Source organism: Meleagris gallopavo, chromosome 4 (assembly GCF_000146605.3).
Source record: "Meleagris gallopavo isolate NT-WF06-2002-E0010 breed Aviagen turkey brand Nicholas breeding stock chromosome 4, Turkey_5.1, whole genome shotgun sequence".
Taxonomy (NCBI): Eukaryota; Metazoa; Chordata; class Aves; order Galliformes; family Phasianidae; genus Meleagris; species Meleagris gallopavo.
The window spans coordinates 39,592,669-39,612,767 of record NC_015014.2 but is presented as its reverse complement, the minus strand read 5'-3'; the positions used below and the strand labels follow the sequence as shown (position 1 = coordinate 39,612,767).

Genomic DNA, 20,099 nt, shown 5'->3' with positions numbered 1-20,099 from the left:
AAAAAAAGAGAAGGTCAGATCACACTCAAGCATTTTAATACTCTCTCTCCCAGGTTTGGGAGCAGTTTATCTCAAAGTTTGCCAAGATGAACAGTGTGTGTGTTTGCATCCTTTTCACACAAAACACACAAGCTGCCTATCTTCACATCATCTGCAAGCCATGCAGAGGTGGATCAGAGTATTTCCATTGTGGTTACTAAAGGCTGTGCCCAGGCTTCTGCAGGGCTTCTGAATCTTATGCCCTGCCTTCAGCCTGAGTGAAGGTAGGGCTTTCTTGATAATTTTCTAACTCACCTTGGAATGTTGCATATTAAGAATCCCTCTGTGAGGGTGGAATCTACCCTCTGCCAGCATGTTACTGGAGCTGGTTTGTGTGTAGATGGGGAGGCTAAGGGCTTTCTGACACTCTCTTCCTTCTCCCTGGGCTTTTCCCCATCTTTAAGAGCAAAATGATGCACTGTAGGCAGGAGTTCTTTCCTGATCATCTCAAGATGCTCTGTTCCAACATATTGCCCTCCATTTTTCCCTGCTCCAAAATGCATCTCAAATACAAATACTTTCAGGATCAGTTCAGGACATTTCCAGCTTTAAAAAACAAAGCACCAGAATGGGTCTTAATTGCCAAAGGTCAGTGACCAGATATAAAAGCATATCTTCCTTTGTGATGCGTTCATAGTACAACACAGCTTCCTTCCAGCCGGGGCATCCAGGTTTCTCTCCTGCACAGATGAGAGCAGAAAATATAGGGCTAGTGCTCATCTTAGCATCAGCCTGGAGGTGTTCAGGTTCTGCACACTGCAATATGCTGCCTGGCATTGTGGATGCGCCATGGATGAGCCTATTAATGTCTGATTAGTGACCCCTGTTGATGGTAAGCAGTACCTTTGCTGCCTACGAAACTGATAGCACGATGAAATAAAACAAAGGCATTTTTCACTTTGGGAGCAAAACTTGGCATGGAGAGTCTGGAGCTGCTCCTTAAATTGTGCAGTTTAGCAACCCTGATCTAGGCACTTCCCAACTCCTTTCCTGTTAGGGGATGCTGTAGTGCCTGGGGTATCACCCTGACCCCATCATACTCTGGTTATGACAGCCCAAGGGAAGTCCCACCAGAGCAGGGTTCCTGTAGCAAGCACATGCATTTGCAGTTGCCTGAACTCTGCTTTGCTCAGTGTTAACTAGAGGAGATGGGTAACCTTTCCTTTTCCACCTCAGCTCACACGTCTTTTCTTAGTACAGAAAAATAAATCCTGTACTAAGTTAACAATTTTGAGCAGTTAGAGTTCCTGAGCAGGGGTCCCCACTCTGGTTATTGTTTGTGGCTGTGCTCTGGGGGAGACCAAAAGTGTGCAGGCTGTCACAGTCAGATCGCGCTTATCTCTGAAAATGTGAGAAATGTGAATAGGGTTTAGATAGACAGCTGCCTTTTCATGCTGGAACCCAAACTTGAATGTCTTGAGAGTTTGCCTGTTGTGGGGAAAAAAAAGTCTTTGAGGTATTTCTATCACTTCTAGCAGTCTGCAAAGAAAACCATGTGTTCTAGCCCCAAACCTGAATGCAAGTTTGCTGCATTTACTGAGGAGATGAGCAGATGGCTTAATACCTGCTTGGTAAGAAGAGGGTGATTTGCAGCAAATAAATAGCACCTGATAGTGAAGGGCACGTTGCCCACAGCGTTCAGCTGCAAACCTGGATGCATAACGCTATATAACAGGTGAAAATCTCCCCTGTAGCAAAGTATTTTCACAGCAGCTTTTAATCTCTTTTTCCAATGGCACTAAACTGCACCTGGGTGTTAGCTGCATACTTTAGATAGCAACGCGTCTCAGGTCATTGAAACTGCAGAGCTGGTGGCACATGGCTGTGCATCACATTTATCTGCTGTAACCTTTCTGCCTTGTCTTATCTCTCTCATGAAATTGCATGTTTTGCCAGTATGGGAGCACTACCCCCACCTTGCTGTCTGAAGATTTCTACAAGATACATAACAATTTCCAAAGGCACAATCAGTTTGTTTTAATGCCTTGAGTTCCCAGGGTAGTACTTGCTTTGAGTCAATGTAATCAAATCTTTAGGATTAAATTAATTAAATCCATGATTATATTAATGAGATGTTTGTGCTTCCTGAAGATTTTTTTCTTTCTTTATCTTCAGCAGGAGGTGGGTGTTATACTGGGGCTTGACAGGTTTGGCAAATGAGGTAACAACTAATAAGAATGGCAAAAGATTTGGATTTTAGATAGTGTAAGGAAAACCTGCCGGCATACTTACTGTCCTTGGCCAAGGATTTGCATTACTTTCCTCTGTAAAATGCACTACCTACTTTTTGAGGCATGTTTTTATTAAAGGAAAAATGTTTGAATTGACAGGAGTCATTTTTGACTTGTTTTTCCACTTCACATGCTCGGTGTTGAGCCTAGGCTTTTACTGGAAATATAATGTTGATAACCTTCTATGTGTGTGAGGTGGTATTTATTTTGGCGTGAGGACAATTTTCTATGGTAGATGAACTACTCTTCCTCATCTTGGCGTCTAATATAGATGAGGTAAATATCAGTGTTTGTGAACTCATTTGAAGACTGTGGAAATAATAATGCCACCACGCATTATTAGATGAAAGGGGGGAAAAGTCAATGATTGATCTGGCAAGAAAGAGAAATTCAAGCATTTTCACCACAGATTCTGGGCTGCTCCATGCCTGGGACTGAGGGCTGATCTTGGGCATGATTCATAGCTGATGTTTTCAAAAAGGACTGTTGAAATTTCTTTCTGGAAAATACAGAATTCTTTGATTATGGAAATTTTGGACATTCTCCAGCATTTAACTCTGCTTTGTCACGAAGCATATAGGTCTTGGAAATGATAGACACTGAGCACTGCAAAGCTGGATGCCCAGAAATCTTGTTATGGTTGAGTACCTGTGGGTTCCCTTAGATAAGTCTTTTCTTACAGCAGCAAGTTGTTAAAGCTTATTAATGTCTTTACTGTGGTTCAGAAGGCAGCAAATGCATTTACCATACAGTGGACTTCCCTTGGAACAACTCACTAACATAGTTTCCAGTGTGTAACAAGAGGAAGAACTTACTGAAGGTAAATGCCATAGAGCCCTGTACATGAGATATGCCAGTGACAGAAAGAGAAATGCACGGCACAGGTATTAGAGGTGAAAGCTGATGAGTGCAGGACTTCTTTATTTTTGTTCTCAGCATTTTTTTATCTGCTCTGGTTCAAATGGCTTTAGCATATCCGTTATTTCCTTCTGCACACTGCTATCTGTGCAAATAGAATCATGCAGCCAGTGCCTCTCCATGCTGCTGGATTTAAGTGAATTAGCACACTATTTACCTTACAGGCTTTATGACTCATTCTTGCACTGTGCCATTCTGCTTTGCCTCCCCAACTGCTTTCACCTGGCCTTTCCACAGACTGGTACAAAACACTATTTTCAAGGGCTAAAACTGGAAAATGAGGGTTGATCACTTAAGGAGAAAATGATCAAGTGAGAAGGGTTTGCAAAGAAAGTGATAATTGATTTGCAATAGTCATAATTATCATAGTGAATGAAGTTGCACTAGTTGCCCATAAAAGTGCAAGAGGCATCTACAACTGTACTCTAAGACCTGTTTTGGACATTCCCCTTGGGGCACTCAGTACCACTCAGGCTGTGTGCTGGACACTGTAAAGAGATGAGGACGGATCTGGGTGAGTATGGAACTACACTGAGATGGAAGCAATGCACAATGTTTCCACAGGAGTTTTCAGGCTGCTGATGCTGCAGATGCTCTCGGAGCGCTGCCAGGAGCAGAGCACAGGCTGCTGCGGCTGAATCCAGTGCAGGGCTGGTCCCGGGTGTGCTAAAAATGACTTTATGGCAGCAAAGGCTGCCGTGGCTCTTTCTTGATCTGTAAATTACTCACATTGCTGGAGATGCACTTGGGTAGCCAACACTGGGCTGAGGAAACACAGAACACAATAATTATGACTTTGCATATCGGGGGCAGAACTCTGTCCACCTAGGCTCCACTTCCCCTCACACTCCTTCGTGTCTGCCCTACCCCAGCACACCCTTTCCTGGGAAGCAAAAATAGGCCTGCAAATGGCACAGTGAGAGCACAGCACTATGAACATCAACATCTTGGTCTTTCCTGTGCAGGGCAAAGGCTGTCCTTTTATCCTTTTTCTTTCTCTATTCAGCAACGCACAGCATGGAAAAAGCTCTTTCTGATATAAAAGTGCACTCGCTGAAGACATTTAAAAACTGATTTAGCATGACTAATGCAGGGGGGTGGCAGTTTGTTTTTCATCCTATAACATAACCTTCAGTAACTCCTACTTTTTATCTTACACAGAGATGGGCAAATACATCACCATCAAAGGGTGACAATCTACTGCTTTAAACAGCTTTAAAGGGTTTAATTAAAACCTTTTAAATAGGTTTAGCAGGTTTAAATAAAGAGAAGCACGGAGCTTGGAGTCTTTGTCCAAGGCAGGCTGAAGTGCTGATGAGCATGCTGAGTACAGTTATTACTTTGTAGAGTGCAAATGACATTCTCATCCCTCTTCAGCACACAGCACTGAAGATACCCACCAAGCTTCACACAGAATCAGAAAGTGCACTGAGGAGGTTTGCAGTTAGGAGGGCTTGGCTGGGAGTTTGTGTTTCTGTTACGTACAAAACCAAGAAACTGGACCAGACTTTGGTAGCTATGAATGCGATGCAGGGGCCTAAGCTTTGTTTCCTGCCTTCATCCTGCACCCACTGGGAGAAAAGACTGTCGCTCCCTCCCTTTCCTTCCTCCCTTCTGTGACAGCAGCCTGCTCAGGAGTCCCACTGGAGGAGGAAAAGGCTGAACCTTAGCAGAAGATCTCTGCATGTGTTGTGTGTGCCTTCAGTGTGCTGCTGAGAGATATGAATGAAAGAGCAGCAGCAGGAAACAGGGTCTCCTCCCCTGCATTTTGCTTTTAGCACTGCCTGTAATATCTGGCTTCACCTCACAGGGCTTCACCTCAAATACGACCAATGGTGCATTGCTCTGAGCCCATTGACCCATCCTTCTGGTCAACGCAGTAAGTTTGTCGGGACAGAAAGCAACAGGCTGGCGAAATGCTTCTCAATCCTGATATGAACCACAGAATCCATGAATCAAATCAATGTTGTTTGGTTTTGGAGAAGTTTCATCTCGTGATTTCTGCGTTAACAGAATATTTCTGATGAAATTGAAGCTTCTTAGGATTTAGCCAAATAGCATAGATAAAATTCTCTGCTCTTAAAGCCACCATGTCTTGAACCTGCAATTTTCTTGGCAATGCATTTCTCTTAGTACCAAGTAGATCTTATTTGTGTACTTAGAACAAAAGGGAAAAACAGCAACAACAACAAACTTATCTTATTAGAATTAAAATAGTTTGCAGAAACACTGAGAGAAGACTGAGCAACAGTTATCTAAAATAAAGCCCCTTTCCATACTCTGCCCTTTGATGCAGCTTTCTGCTGCCTTTTCAGAGGGCTAATTGTACATGGAACACATGTTCCAGACAATGCTAAATGTTGAGAAAGCTGCAAATGTAAGCTTTGCAACTTGTATATATGTTATTATTCTTTATATGGGCAGATCTACAGATGCATCTGAAGCCTTGAACAGCAGATCTCTCTTTCTTGTATAACTATTTTAATGATAACATGGTACTACTATGTGTTGTGGTTTGTAGTCCTCCAAAAAGGATGAGTGTGCTAATATCTCTCTTTCCCTGACTGGACAATGGGACACAGAAAGTGTCTGCATGGCAAATGCACAGAAAAACACAAGCTCATCTGAATGTGGCAGATTAAGTACCAGAAGCTTCACCTAAACTAATTAAACTATATTGTCCCACACAGCCTTACTGCAAAGGTTGTGCTGGGCTGTAGAAAGCCCATGTGGAAGGCTTCTTTGTGTATCAGGACTTAAAGCCTAAGCTCAACCCCTAAATTTAATGTATTTGAGTGCTTTTGAGTTCAGTTTGCAGGTCTTGAACGAAGTCTGAACAGGTGCAAAACTTGTTTTGGCTGCCTGCACATGGGAGTGATGTTTGTGCAATGGGAGGTTGGCAGCAGATGGACTACTCATCTGGACAGAGTGTTTTCTTCTTTGGAGGATGCTACACAAAAGTGCACTACAAAAGAAGAGAGATCAATCTCAAGATTTCGGGCAGAAGGCAGTGAAGTAGGAAAGTGAGATGGATAAGGAGAGAAAACAGAAATAAGAGTAGTAAGAGAACTGCACTGGGTCTGGAGAAAAAAACAGGTAAGAGAATAAAGAGATAAAGCAGCAAAAAATGAGAACCAAAGAGAAAATGTAATAAACAACACAGCTCAGAGGTAAGAGTGAGGAGGTTGCACATGCTGTTAGGCAGCAGAAATTTGAGGGGAGCTCTGAGAATATTGGGACCAGTTCTTGTTCCAGGCTGGCTGTGCCTTCCTGGAGCAGGGAGGTGAGGCAGGCAACTGGAGTGGCTGGAGCAGCTGTACAGACAGTGCTTGATGATCATGGGGGTAGTGTGTGCTCTCTGTGAAAGGGCCACAGTCTATTTCTGCCAATGTGGTGAGACAGAAAGCAAGAAAGTAACCTGAACTTCTGCATGTCTTGTGTACAATTGCAAAGGCCTAGGGTCAGATAGATATATGTGAAACGGAAAATACCATCTGCAGATTCCACAGTATACCCTTGAAGTAGAGAAAAAGTACATACAGCACTGAAAAACCTGGAATGTTCTAGTCCAAATTTCCCTTGTCTGCTACCTCTAGTTTAATCTTCAGCAGTTGCAATGAGAAGCTTAATTCTTTGCCTTTCTTGCAGCCCCTTACCTGCACAAGTGCTGCTATCACACCTTCCATCAACCTTTTCCTCTCTACGCTAAGTAAATGCAATTCTCATCATTCTTGCTGAGAGGTCTTTTCTTCCTAGGCTCCTGGTGGTTTCTACAATCCCATTACCCCTTTGCTCCTCAGCCTGATTCCCAAGATGGACCTATATCTTCAGCTGTGTCTACACCAAGGCTTATCTAAATGGTTAAGGGGGTTCAATACCAACATATCCTCTATCAGCCTAGTGCAAGACCAGGTTTTAAAAAGTTAAAAGTGGAGTTAAAGACAGGCTATTTCACTATTTCTGTAGGGATAGTGGCTTTTCCTATAAAAATCATTTTTTGAATTCAGATTTAGATGCCAAAGCAGTCAGCACTGAGTAATGAAATATAATCAAGACATATTTTGAACAATTCATTTATCTTTAAAAGTGTTTACAATTTGATTTTTTGTATTCACTTTCGTATTAGTTGTTTGACAAGGTATTTAAAGCTTAGTGCTTTGTGTCCGGTAGTAGTTTGTAGCTCACTAACAGCACTGCTGATGAAATATCATGCAGTCCTGTCTGCTTTTTTTCCCCTGTATTTATTGAAGTAACAGCAGGTGCCTAGTTAATTCAAGTTGAAACCTGCTTATCTTAGTCTTCCTCTTGTAGAGCTGAAAATAATGAGATAGAGAGAAGGAAGAGCTGGTGAGAGCTCCAAGCTCAGACCTTGGAGATGGAAGCCCACATCAAACATTACAGCTTAAGGACAGCTGTGGCCACTGGTCAGCTCTGCCTGAGCTCAGGAACACTGTTGGAATTTTTGAAGAAAGGAAGTTAGCTCAGAGTTTCAGCCGGCTCATTCTTAGAGTGTATCTGAAGACCAGGTACAAATGGATTTACTATTGTTTTAATTTTAGAACAAATGAACCATCTAAATCCAAGCCAGAGAGGACAATAAAGGCACATCCTCTGAATCTGAATGAAAAAAAATAAATTACGGTTTCTCTTTCCTCAGTTTGGCCTTTTGGTCAAAGGTCAAATGTTTATTGAGCTCTTCTCATTCCTTCATATCTTTTCCTGCTGCCCTTTTGTCTCACTGTCTCTGAGCCTTCCTGCCCAGACCTCCCATCTTCTTCCTGCCTTCTTATCTTCCTTCCACTTCTGATTTCTTCTCGCCTAGCTCTCTACTTTTAGACATGCTTTTCCTTTTCTGTGTGGATCTCCCACTGACAGCAAGCACACCACTCTTTAATCTACCTCATGTTGCATCTTAGCCCTTTCCTCACACATCCTTCAAGCACAGGAATGGAACCTCACAGGGCACCCACGCTCCTCTGGCCAAGAGAAGAGAAGGGGCTGTGTGAGGGAGTGCTGCCAAGGACATTTGGGGTATTCCCAACGTGAGGACTATAGAAGAGTTTCTCTCTCAAATAGTTGCATCTAAATTTGTCCAAAACTGTGCAGTTATAACTCAGGTTGGTGGTTCTTCATATGAGGCCACAGACAATCTGGCAGGAGCAGAAAAACAAATATTCCTCTCTTTTCATCAAGCAACAGCTTCTAGTAGGTCAAGTTTCCACTCTCAATCACTTTTAATCCCTTGTTTTTATCCTTAACATTGCAAATAAGAGCATAATAATTCGCCATCTATCTCTACATTTAATCAATTGATGCCTCCCAAATCTTGGCTAACTTTAAGCATTTCTGTGTATTGCTTTCAACTTGTTTGTAAAGTATGCTTAATTATCAACCATTTTAAGGTAGCAATTAATTCATAAAACTTCGCTGCTTTCTACTCTACTAATCTAGTTTATCTCTGTGACAAAATCAGCATCTTGTGATTCATATCAAAGCTACAAAATAATTTATTATTTATATATACATACATATATATATATGTTTAGTTTTGAGTTACGTTTTAGACATAAAGCCTTGCAATGATCTTTCTGCAAAGCCTTGCTGACTTGGAGAAGGAGCTAATCAGCCAGTGAGTGCCTTCAGCTGACATTACAGATGTAGTTACTGGGGTATGTTCTACTGAGCCATGTGAAGTGTTCGTTCTATTGTAAAAACATTCTGGTTTGGAGCTATGGCCTTGTGGTGTGGGGAGTTTTGTCACCAGCTCTTAATGATAACAAAGAGGAGAAATAATCGGTGTTTGGGATAGCTCCCTAGACAAGGCTGCTTTTTGGTCTGCTTGGGTAGAATTTTCAAATATTTCACGTGAGGACTATGAAGCATAATTCTGACTGTATAACTAAACTGCAGGAAAAACAGTATTTTAGATGCTGTGTGCAAGGGTCTGAGCATGGCCTGACAGCATTCGTGCAGTGGGAAGCAGGCCTGTAGGGAACCAGTGAGCAAGTGCATTAAGTATTTTTCCCTATATTAGATTTGTGACTCTGGCAAGCCTCAGCTGGAGCTTGTGAAATGTTAACAGAGCACAGCATGCTGAGCAGAGGGAACGAAGATGACTGTTCTGCCCTGCAGCCAGAAGGCAGAGAGCATGCCAGCAGATATTACCATGAATGGAGTCACACAAGAACAGCGATGTGCCACCCTGACTCAGTGTTGCGATGTCAGCGTTACAGCATGCTCACGGCATGTGGCAAGATGTCACACTCTGAACCAGACGATCTGGCTGCTCTGATCTCACTCTGAGCTGAGCTCTTCCTCCCCAGATACACCCATATAGGTCATACAGTGATGTGCAATGCTTGCAGAGAGCCACTGGTTTTGACTTTGTAGTTTTTTCGCTCCTTTAGCTTTTTAGTAAAATATTTGAATGTCCCAGAAGTGAGACTGAAAATTTTCTTACTTGAAAGCAAAACTCTAGGTGAGTTATGCTGTTATAATTTTTTTCACAGCCAGAAAATCTGGAAACTGTTTAGCACTTTATTTAATAATTTGTGGGAGTTTTTTTGTTTGTCTATTTGATTTGTAATATTGGAAATTTTCACCTGCTAACTTGACCTCATGTTTTAAATATTGCCATTGTTCATTGCAGCAAAATACCTGGAGCTGGAGCATTGTCCCAAGGGCAATGTGGAAAGTCAACTACTGCTCAAGGCAGTGCTTCCTTAACCATGTTCTGTGAATTCTTTTCTCACATACAGGAATCACAGTGATGCTGGAAAGCCCCCCTGAAGTGCTTGCACTAGCCAGGGAGCCACTAACTACCTTTAGTTGCTGGCAGCAGGGATTCTCCCATTCTAGACCTGGAAATTGAGTGCTTCCTCTTGCAAGCAGTTATTTTACCTCTACCTGAAGACTCATATCAGCTGTGGTTGTATTTGAGGAGAGGAGATTAAAAAAAAAAACACCTACCGTTGCTCCATTTTTTTCCAAACCAATCTTAAAAGTTGTTAAGACCTATTAGCAAACAACCTGCAATTTAAGGGCCATATCTAATGCTCCCCATTCAAGCAACAAGGTTGAATAGCTTGTGATCACAGTTGTTGCTCCTGCTTACAGGCTTCTAAACTTGATTTTCTATAAAAGTGCTTGCTGCTATCTGCCTTATATGTCTATGTAATGATAGACAGATCTGGAAGATGGCTAGACTAATGTATTCCTTTTTGTGTTTGTTTCAGAAGATGAAATTTTAAATGCTACTGTCAGTGCAAATGTTTCTACATCTACACCAAAAACTGGTAAGAGTTCAAATTCATAGAATCATAGAATGATTTGGGTTGGAAGGGACCTTTAAGATCATCTAGTTCCAACCCCCCTGCTATAGGAGGGACACCTTCCACTAGACTGGGTTGCTCAAAGCCCCGTCCAGCCTGGTCTTGAACACCTCCAGAGAGGAGGCACCCACAGCCTCTCTAGGCAACCAGTTCCAATGTCTCACCACCCTCACAGTAAAGAATTTCTTCCTAATATCTAGTCTAAATCTGTCCTCTTTCAGTTTAAAGCCATTTTCCCTCTTCTTGATCCTACCTGCCCTTATAATAAGTCCCTCTCAGCTTTCCTGTAGGCTCCTTTCAGGTAGTGGAAGGCTGCTATAAGGTCCCCTGAAGCACTCTCTTCTCCAGCTGAAAAGCCCCAGCTCTGTTGGCCTGTCCTTGTAGGGGAGGATCTTATGAAAGATTGCTATTGACTGTATTGTATTTGTGTGGGCTAAATATCAACTCCTTTATTAGTTTAAATGTTGAAAATGGCTGCATTGAATGTGATGCACCTGAAGAAGAAAAACTGGAGATGGGACTGTGTTTCTTGATAACTGAAAATATTAAAGAATCTGTTTTGGAGCTGAGAGCAATGGGATAATAAAGATGGATACATTCAGTGTTATTAAAGGAGGAGAATAAGATGCAGCTAGAGAAAGTCTGAATGTTTTTCGTATGAAAAGAGTGAGACATTTTCAAATTGTGCTGTAGTTCTTTTATATTTCAAAAACTCTGATGTTTATGTCTATTCTAAAAGCATTTAATAAGGAACCAACGCCTCATTGTGAGTGAGATCTTCAGACATTTCACTGAACTTCCCTTGCAGCTTTTTGTCACAGAGGAGAAAGCAGTAATTTGTTGTAATACGAATAGTTGTTTATGTCTATGAGCAAAGCATCAGAAGCCCCCAGTGAGGTTAAAGCCCTCTGTGGATGTGGAACAGGCTTCCAGGGAGACTCTTTCTTTGAGGCACTGTTATTCTAGGTGAACAGCCAGCAAAGCAGGAGGAAAGGGAGACAGTTATATGTTCTGGTGTGGCCATTATATTTAGAAGTACTCCATCCATATGAGAGAAAGTGGCAGGTCGTTATTTGTTCCTATTCTATCATATTTCCCATCTCTGAACAGCACTAGAAGAGGGAGCATGACAGGGCTTGGGTTGTAGGCAGGAATAGAAATGAGCCCCTGTGGCTGACAGTAGTGCTTTCTGCTTCTATTAAGTGATGGAACAGAACTCTGGGCAGCTTTCCACCATCTTTGTCACATGGCCAGCTCTGAGGCCCTCTTCCCATAGCAGGAACTGACAGATCCCTGCTGCCTGAGGATGCCCTTACTTCCACCACCAGCTCTTGCCCCTCTGCAGGAGGGAGCTTCAGGAACTGCTGTAACAGGAGCACTGAGCTCATGCCAGGGATTATCACATGCTAGAGACCATTATTCCTCTCACTCAGATGTCCAAAGCTTGGCTACACACCTTGGAGAAGAGCCTGCCAGGCTTTCTGTGACCTTCCAAGAAATGTATATCTTCCCTGCGATGCGAACTGTGCGTGCTCTGAGCCCTCTAGAAACACTTGTGGGCAAGAAAGATCCGTGAGAGCCTGACCTCAAAGAGCAACACAGCAGCCTTTGTGAAAGAAGGCAGCTAGCAGTATGGGCTGTTTACATGGAATAAATCAATAAAAATGCCTCTCTTGCAGAGGAGGAAGCTTTGAAGACAACCACTTTAAGAGCAACGACACTGCTAGCAACAAAGCTGACAGCAACTACAACTTCAGCTATGACTGTGTCCATTACAACAAGCTGTAAGTGATGTTTTCTTGTGCTAATGATTGAGGCTGGTCCAGTGGTCACTGAGTGGACACTGAGCAGCAGTGCCCTTGGCCTGGGAACGCACTTATAAATGGTCACATCCTTGGTAGTACCTCCAAAGCCATCAGGCTCAAGGAAGATCCAAGCCAGGTCTGATAACTGAGCTATCGCAGACTTGTGCTCATGGGGATGTCCCGCTGATGGGGCTGGGTTTCCCTACAGGGAAGAGGGTCTTGTTCCTGTTGATCTTCAATTTAAATTCTGATTTTACTCCTACTGCAAGCAAAGCAGTAGACTTTTTTGTGTGTGCAAATGTGTATATAAAATTGACAAAAAAATTTCAACATTCTTCGTTTAATAGATAACACAACTACTCCAGCTAATGCCACAGAAAGTACAACACAACATACAACTGCGCAGCAGCCAGCACAGGCGACCCCTACAGCAAGAACTGAAAGTGGCAACACAACCAGTGGTGAGTGACAATTCCTTGGAGCCACTTCTGATTCATCATACAGTGCATTTCTGTAAAGCAGTATGGAGCAATAGAAAGAGACCAAAAAGAAGTAATTTGTATAATGGATTTAGAGCTTTGTGAAGGCAGAGCTCTTCTTCACAAACTTCACATAGTTCTACAGACTATATATCTCAATGAATCCTTCTGCAGAATGTTACACGCAGAATATTATAACTTTGATTTGTAGCGGAGGTGACCAGAAGCCATTACATAGGATTTGAATCTCCCTGTAACTGGGAGATCTGTATTTAGAGGAATTCTCATTTTTATTTTCTTCTGTTTTGGTAAGTATTTCAACAAAAATTATTGTACGAGATCTGAGTGGTGTCCCCCTTTGTTTTTTATTTTATACATATGTTTTTTTACATAAATAATACTGTGTATGTATATAATAGAAAATAACATACATCTTCAACATTACAAATAACTATTCTCTTTGTTATTATGAGTCAAAATACTGAAAGCAGTGAGATGATACTAATTACTCTGAGTCAATCTTCCCTTAAGTCTTCAGAAAAATGTGTGGGGCCAGTGCATCAGATGAGAATTCATTAAAAAAACAAAAGCAAAAACAAAACAAAACAAAAACAAAAACCAGAAATACCCTGCATCAATCAAGTATTTGGAATAATTTAAGCAAGAATAATAATGTATATATTAAAAAATGTAATGAAAATGGATGATGAATGAATTTATACCTAAAAGCAAGGCTTACTTGATTCTCACTTCCCTAACATAAACAGGAAAATTAAAGACAATGCCTGAAAGTCTTCCTCAGTGCAGGACTGGGACAGTCATGCTCCCTGAAACGGATGTGGGCTTAGTGAGATTTTTGCTATTAAAATGGATATAACGGGAAAGCTGCTATCTCTGCTCTTTTTTTCTTCCACTCTAGCAGTCAGCTTCTCCCTCATTTTGTGGTTGATCTTAAAGAACTGAGGCAGGATTTGATGGTGCCTGTATGAAATTTCCAAATTTTCTTTCATGACACCTGGTTTCTAATACAACACAGGCATCTCTGCTGGTTTGTAACACAAGCCATCACTTCCCTTCTTTCAGTCCAGGCTAGAAGCATCAGTAAATGATCTTATCCACACAGTAGAGATGTGACAGGGCTTCCTGTCCCCATCGCAGTTTCTGTGGCTGCTGTCACCTCCTATTACAAATTCAGAGAGAGCCCCCAGTGTTCCATACACTGGGAAGTCAGGCACAGGACTATTTTTTTTTTTCCCCTTAAGTCTTCTGTATTTTTCCCTCTGCAGGCCATAAGTAAAATTTCCACTTTCCTTCCGTGCTTTCTAGCCCTGACTGTTATATAGGAAGCCAACAATTAGACTTGCCTCCATATTTTTCTTATTTATTAGTACATGATATCAAAGCCAAGAGTTCATATTTAACCAAAAGAGTGAACTCCCTTGGACACTTCAATAATTTTAAACGGTGTCAAGCTACAGCAAGTCACACCTGTATATGAGATTTCATGTCCTGGGACACTTAGTGTTACCAGAGTCTGCAAAATGAAAGGCAGCAGAAGATGGTGCTCTTCCTCCCCCAACTGCCGATCAAAGGTCAGCACTCAGGATATTAAATTGCAAACTTTTAAATTGTTGGTGGGCTTGGGGCTGTGATGTTTCTGATTTATCCTGTGCTTCTTTCCTGGAGGATGATATAACATGATGCATGAAAAGATTAAATATTAAAAAGTGAGAAAAGGAAAGAGTGGAAGAGAGAATTTTCATGCCAAACTGCTGATAAGTAGGCAGGAGGAGGGTTAGGCTAACAGCATACTTCTCAGTTGTCCTTGGGTTTCTGTCACAGGCTGCAGGTACCTGTCATGCTTCTGGAACGCCCTGTGCAGCAGCTGGCTGCAGGGATGTGCTCGGCAGGGAGCAGCTTCCACTGCTTTTGATACACTCCAATTTTTCAAAGCTTTTATTAATGCAGTCTTTAATGCAAGTGATTTTGCAGACTGTTAATTTCAGGGGAGAAATGTATATGTCACCTAACCAAGTCCTCACACTAGGGCTTCAAAGGGTCAGTGTTCCTTATAAAAGAGTATCCTGGATTCATTGACTGGCCAAGTGATGCTGTTACAGATGTCTAGTCTCTCTGCTGCACATCTGCTGCTTGTTTGAAGCACCATGTGATGTCAGACCTCATTAGGCTGCAACCTGCTGCAAGGAAGATTTAGAGTACTGTTGGGAAATGCTGAAACACGCGTGGGTGATATGTAGGTTAAGCAGAAAATCCTGACAAGATCAAGCAAGGATGTGTGCTGAATTTCAGCTGGTTGAAGAAAATGAAGAATCCTGGGAGCACAAAGAGCAAGGAAACAGCTGAGGTTTGGGCAGCAGGCCTGCAGGGCAGCTTCACGTTCCCCTCCTTAATTATTCTTTTGACAAATGCGTGCCAGTGTGCTGCCATTTCTCTCATCAGAGCTTCTGTGGGGAGAGCGTGTCAGCTCAGGGGTGCTCTGCCTTGCCACTGTCATTCTGTCCAGACAGCTATTTTACAATCTTTACCATTTTATTCTTATGTTGCCATTTTGTTCATCAGCAGTGACTGATAGCAGACATACTGCAGGGTGATTTGAGTGCTCCCCTAGGGCAGGTGGGACCCTGACTTCCAGTGGGATACAGTGCTGCCACTGCAGTGGTTGGTTATGGATGCTGCTGTCCCCATAGATTTTGGGTAGAGAAGCCATTGGATTAGGCACAAGACATGTCTGCTTCTGTCCTTCTGCATCAGGAGCTTGTTCTGCAGCCTCTCTTACTCATGGTGCATTTGATAGTCACCATCTTGCATGTAGTTATGCTGGGTTCTGCGGGTGGACACAGAAATTACCTGCTGTGCTGTAGCAGCTTGAACTCTTCTGCATGGCTGTTGTCGTCCTTGTTTCCATGGCCAGACAGTGCCTGTGTCTGGACTCACCCTGGACAGTAAATCTCATGATGCAGATGGCCTCAATCCTCTACTGACTGTAAGGCACTTAAATTTTTCATATGCTAATTTTCAGGGATATATTATTTCTCAGACCTTAACAGCACAGAATGAAGTAATTAACTCTACACTTAATTACAATCCTTAGAACTTTATAAAGTATCGCATTACCATTATGTAACAGTTGTGGCAAAAGCTTGTATGTGATTTATTATTTTTTGTAAATGAAGGTAAGTGATAGAAAGCAGGAAGCTATCTACCCATCAGCCTGGTCTCCAAAGTCAGTGTTGTCTTCTGGCACAGGTATGAGGCTGTTGGGTGCTAAGGATGTGCTTTAAAGATGCCTAAGCTACGTCAGTCCTAACAACCTCATAGGGATTGGTCAGTGTTTGACAAAGGTTTACCTGAAGGCATAATGCTTTCTGACCTGAACTATCCTCTATGATGGTGAGGGAGTTTGACAGGGGGATGGCTCAAAATCTAATGCAACCCTTCTACTGGTGTGTCTTACCCAAATGTCTGTCTTGTTTCCAGCTGTGCAAGTGAATGGAACACAATCTGCACAAAATGAGAGTTTGAGTGCTACAACTACTAAGACAGGGACTTTGTCTCCTACAACATCTTTACAAGAAAATACTACTGTTCCTGGAACCTCAGGTATGTCTTGAAAACGTGTATTTCATCTTGCTATACAAATAGTCCAAAAGATGTAAAAGATTTTGAATATCTTCTTTATATGCCATGCATTGTCCCAGAATGAGGGCAACCTCTTTATTCACGCAGGGTACGATGTCACCCTGCTAAGAAGTTATGAGTGATGGACAAACTTCAAAAGATTCATAGGAAACTCAATGTCATTACAGAAGGATATAAATTAAGATAATAGAAACCTTATATATGCTGTATGTGGTCATTGTGTAGCACTGACTGCCAGAGGAGGTCATTGAGATAAATTCTCTGGCTGCAAAGCAGAGGAGAAACCAACAATAATTTTTACAATTGTTAATAAATCTGTAGGGCGTGCTAAAGCATATGACCAAATTAAATGACATTGTTCAAACTACAACACAGTCACATGCAAGGTCAAAAAGATATCAGTCCTTCCAAATGCCTGCCTAGCTTTATTGTTTTTCTGAGTGTGTTTTGTTGTATTTATCCACTAAGAAACTCTGTGGCAAATGTACATGCCAGGTAATGAGAGTGATCATTTATTACATTTCTAGCAGGCTTAATTTTCCTAGATTTTGAAGAATCACTTAGGTTTTCTCAAGGTCTCTCGAGCTTTTACTCAATACTCTGAGCTACACATACATAAGCCCAATAAGGACATTGACTTTGCATTTCCCAATTATTATTAATGTTTAACATTTCCAGAGGGATAAGAGACTCTTTACAATTCCCTGGACTGTGTTTGCAGGAGATAACTGAGTGCTCAATAACGTTTTGTTGTGCTAAAACTTAGCATGGTGAATGGGTGTTTACTGTGATTCTTCTCATAGAGGATGGGATTGGATATGGATGTATAGTAATATCAGTACATGCTAAAATGCTTAGAAGCATTCTAGGGAAATTGAGATTTTTTTCATTTTTAAGCTATGGCCATTAATTTAGAAAGGAATCATTAATTATTTTAATAAATCTATTCCCCATAATACATATGTTTTGAGTTGTATTTCATAATGGAAGAAATGTTAAGGCTCATGCAATGCAAATAGATTACTTGAGACAGTCAGCACCAAGGACAAATTGTGCCTGACCAATCTGGTGTCCTTCTATGATGCATCAGATAACAACAGATGACAGACCAGTGTCATCTAGGTGGACCTGTAGGATCTTTGACCCAGGCCCACAGGACATCCTTATCTCTGTATTAGAGATTAGGTGGATTTGAAGAGCGGTCTATACAGTGGATAAGGAATTGACTGGATGGCTACAGCCATGCAGTTGTAATCAATGGCTCTGGTATGCCCCCAGGTGTCTATCTTGGGACAGGTGCTCTTCAAAATTTTTATCAATTACCTAGATAGTGGGATTGAGTGCACCCTCAGCATTTGCAGATGACACCAAGTTGAGTGGTGCAGTTGATGTAATAGAAGGAAGAGATGCCACCCAGAGAGACGTGGAAAACTTGAAAATTGGGCTCATGTGAACCAAATGAAGTTCAACAAGACCAAATGCACTGAGGTGGGGATAATCCCAGATATGAGTGATATGGGAGAAGAATTAATTGAGAGCATCTCTGTGGAAAAGGATGTGGAGGCCCTGGTAGATAAAAAGCTGGACTTGAGCTGGCAAAGTGCTCTTGCAGACTGGAAGGCCAACAGTATCCTGGGCTGCATCAAAAGAGTGGTGGCTAACAGGGAGAGGGTGGTTATTGTCTCCCTCTACTCTGCCCTGGTGAGACCCTATCTGGAGAACAGGGTTCAGATCTGGAGTCCTCGGGATAAGAAAGACATGGAGCTGTTGGGGTGTGTCCAGAGGATGCCCATAAGATCAGAGAGCTGGAGCTCTTCTGCCATGAAGAAAAGTTGAGGGAGGTGAGCATGTTTAGCTTGGAGAAGGCTCTGGGGAGACCTCATTGTGGTCCAGTGCTCAAAAGGATCTAAGAAATAAGTCGAAGAACAACTTTCTGCACAGTCTGATAGTGATAGAACAAGAGGGAATGGTTTAAAACTAAAAGAGGGAATATTTAGATTAGATAATAGGAGGAAATTTTTCACTCAGAGGGTAGTGAGGCACTGGCACAGGCCGCCCAGAGAAGCTGTGGATGTGCCATTCCTGGAAGCATTCATGGCCAAGTTGGATGGGGCCCTGGGCAGCCTGATCTAGCGAGTGGCAACCCTGCCCATGGTAGGGAGTAGGAACTAGATGGTCTTTCATGTCCCTTCCAACCAAAACCATTCTGTGATTCTATTACTACCCTGTTACATTTTATGTCTTTTGGCAGACACACACAGAGTGTGGGAACCTTACCATTGGTACATTGCAATAAAGCAATAAATTACAGTATTGTTAATGAAAGATTCTTTCTAGCAGACAAATTAACCAGGTTAAAATGAAATTGTAACACATATATGACTGTGGATTCTATCTGTTGAATTATCTGTAATATTATTTGTACAATTTCTCTTTACATTTAAAACACACCCAAAAATGTTTAATCGTTTTCATTATCTACTTGTGACAGTCATCATCTTACTCAGCTTACTGTAAAGCCAATAAATCTTTAGCTCAGGGACTACCCAAGGAGCCAGCACTGTAATTTCCTGGCTGAGGAAGTAAGGGACCATCTGTCCTGGGGGATTCAGCCTAGGTCACTGGCATAACCAGTATCCTGACTTCCCATAATGTTGCCATTTCATAATCACTTCCTCCTTCACTGGGATTTCATCCTCACACCTTTCCTGCCTCCACACAGGACTGACCAGCTCCTTGTTGCTTTTTTGCAGATTAAATATTAAAGAAGTCCCATTACACACTCCAGTGAGTTAGGTAGCCCAAATGTGTGTGCCTTTAGACTATTTTTGCTCCATATTTTCTGTGTACATTAAGGTCTTCAGGGAAAAAACAAATCTGGTTCCCTACAAGCAGATTTCTCTCTATATGTTCAGCTGCTCAGGGCCATGGGAAGCCATAGGCTGCACCCTAATAACTTTTAAGGCAATGCAAGCATAAAGTCAGTTGTTTCAGGATGTACTGAGTCTAAAAGAAATGCTGACTCTTGTTGCCATGAAATTCTTTCTTTGCAGCACTGTGAAATTTCATCTTCCATAGGGTCTGGGTACTTTTTGTTCAGTGGAACAGGGGTGGTATGTGCAATGCAGCCCTCAGGGGATCACAGAGCTTAAAAGCTGAAGGCACCTAAGACATATCTCCTGTGTGGAAAAACAAATTAATGTGAAATTCGCTCAAAACAGCATTTCTATTTGGTTTTCTCAACAATAATTCAGCTGATTAATCTCAAACAAAAAGAATATGTTCAGCTTTGAGACTATTTTCCACTGGGGGAAGAAAAAAAAGATGCCATTTTTGTGAAAAACCCCTTTCTTACTAGTAAAGGAAAAAAAAAAAAAGGACAATTTTGAAAGGAAATTTCCAATCTGCTATATCAAAGATTGGGGTGTGGGAGAAGTGCCACAGAGAGCTGGAGAGCAACTGAAACGAGTGGGGGGAGCTTGTGAAGGAGCTTGGAGAAACATCAGAGAGCAGCATCACTGTATTACAAAGGATTGAAGCCAGCAGCTGCGGAGGAGGGGCTGAGTGGGGCTCACCTAGGTTGGGGAGGGGAGGAGGAGCTGTTTTTAGCAAAGAGAGCAACCAGCATGCGTGCCA

The 20,099-nt window shown here is 42.0% G+C and overlaps 1 protein-coding gene across 1 annotated transcript in view; it reads left to right on the top strand.

Annotated features, from left to right (window-relative positions):
• Window positions 1-20,099, top strand: part of EMCN (endomucin) — a 48,809-nt gene that overhangs the window by 7,725 nt on the left and 20,985 nt on the right. The window contains exons 2-5 of the mRNA XM_019614810.2: window positions 10,424-10,483; window positions 12,199-12,303; window positions 12,672-12,785; window positions 16,302-16,424. Of these exons, the coding sequence (XP_019470355.1) occupies window positions 12,279-12,303; window positions 12,672-12,785; window positions 16,302-16,424 (262 nt within the window). The 5' untranslated portion in view covers window positions 10,424-10,483; window positions 12,199-12,278. The remainder of the gene's footprint in view (window positions 1-10,423; window positions 10,484-12,198; window positions 12,304-12,671; window positions 12,786-16,301; window positions 16,425-20,099) is intronic.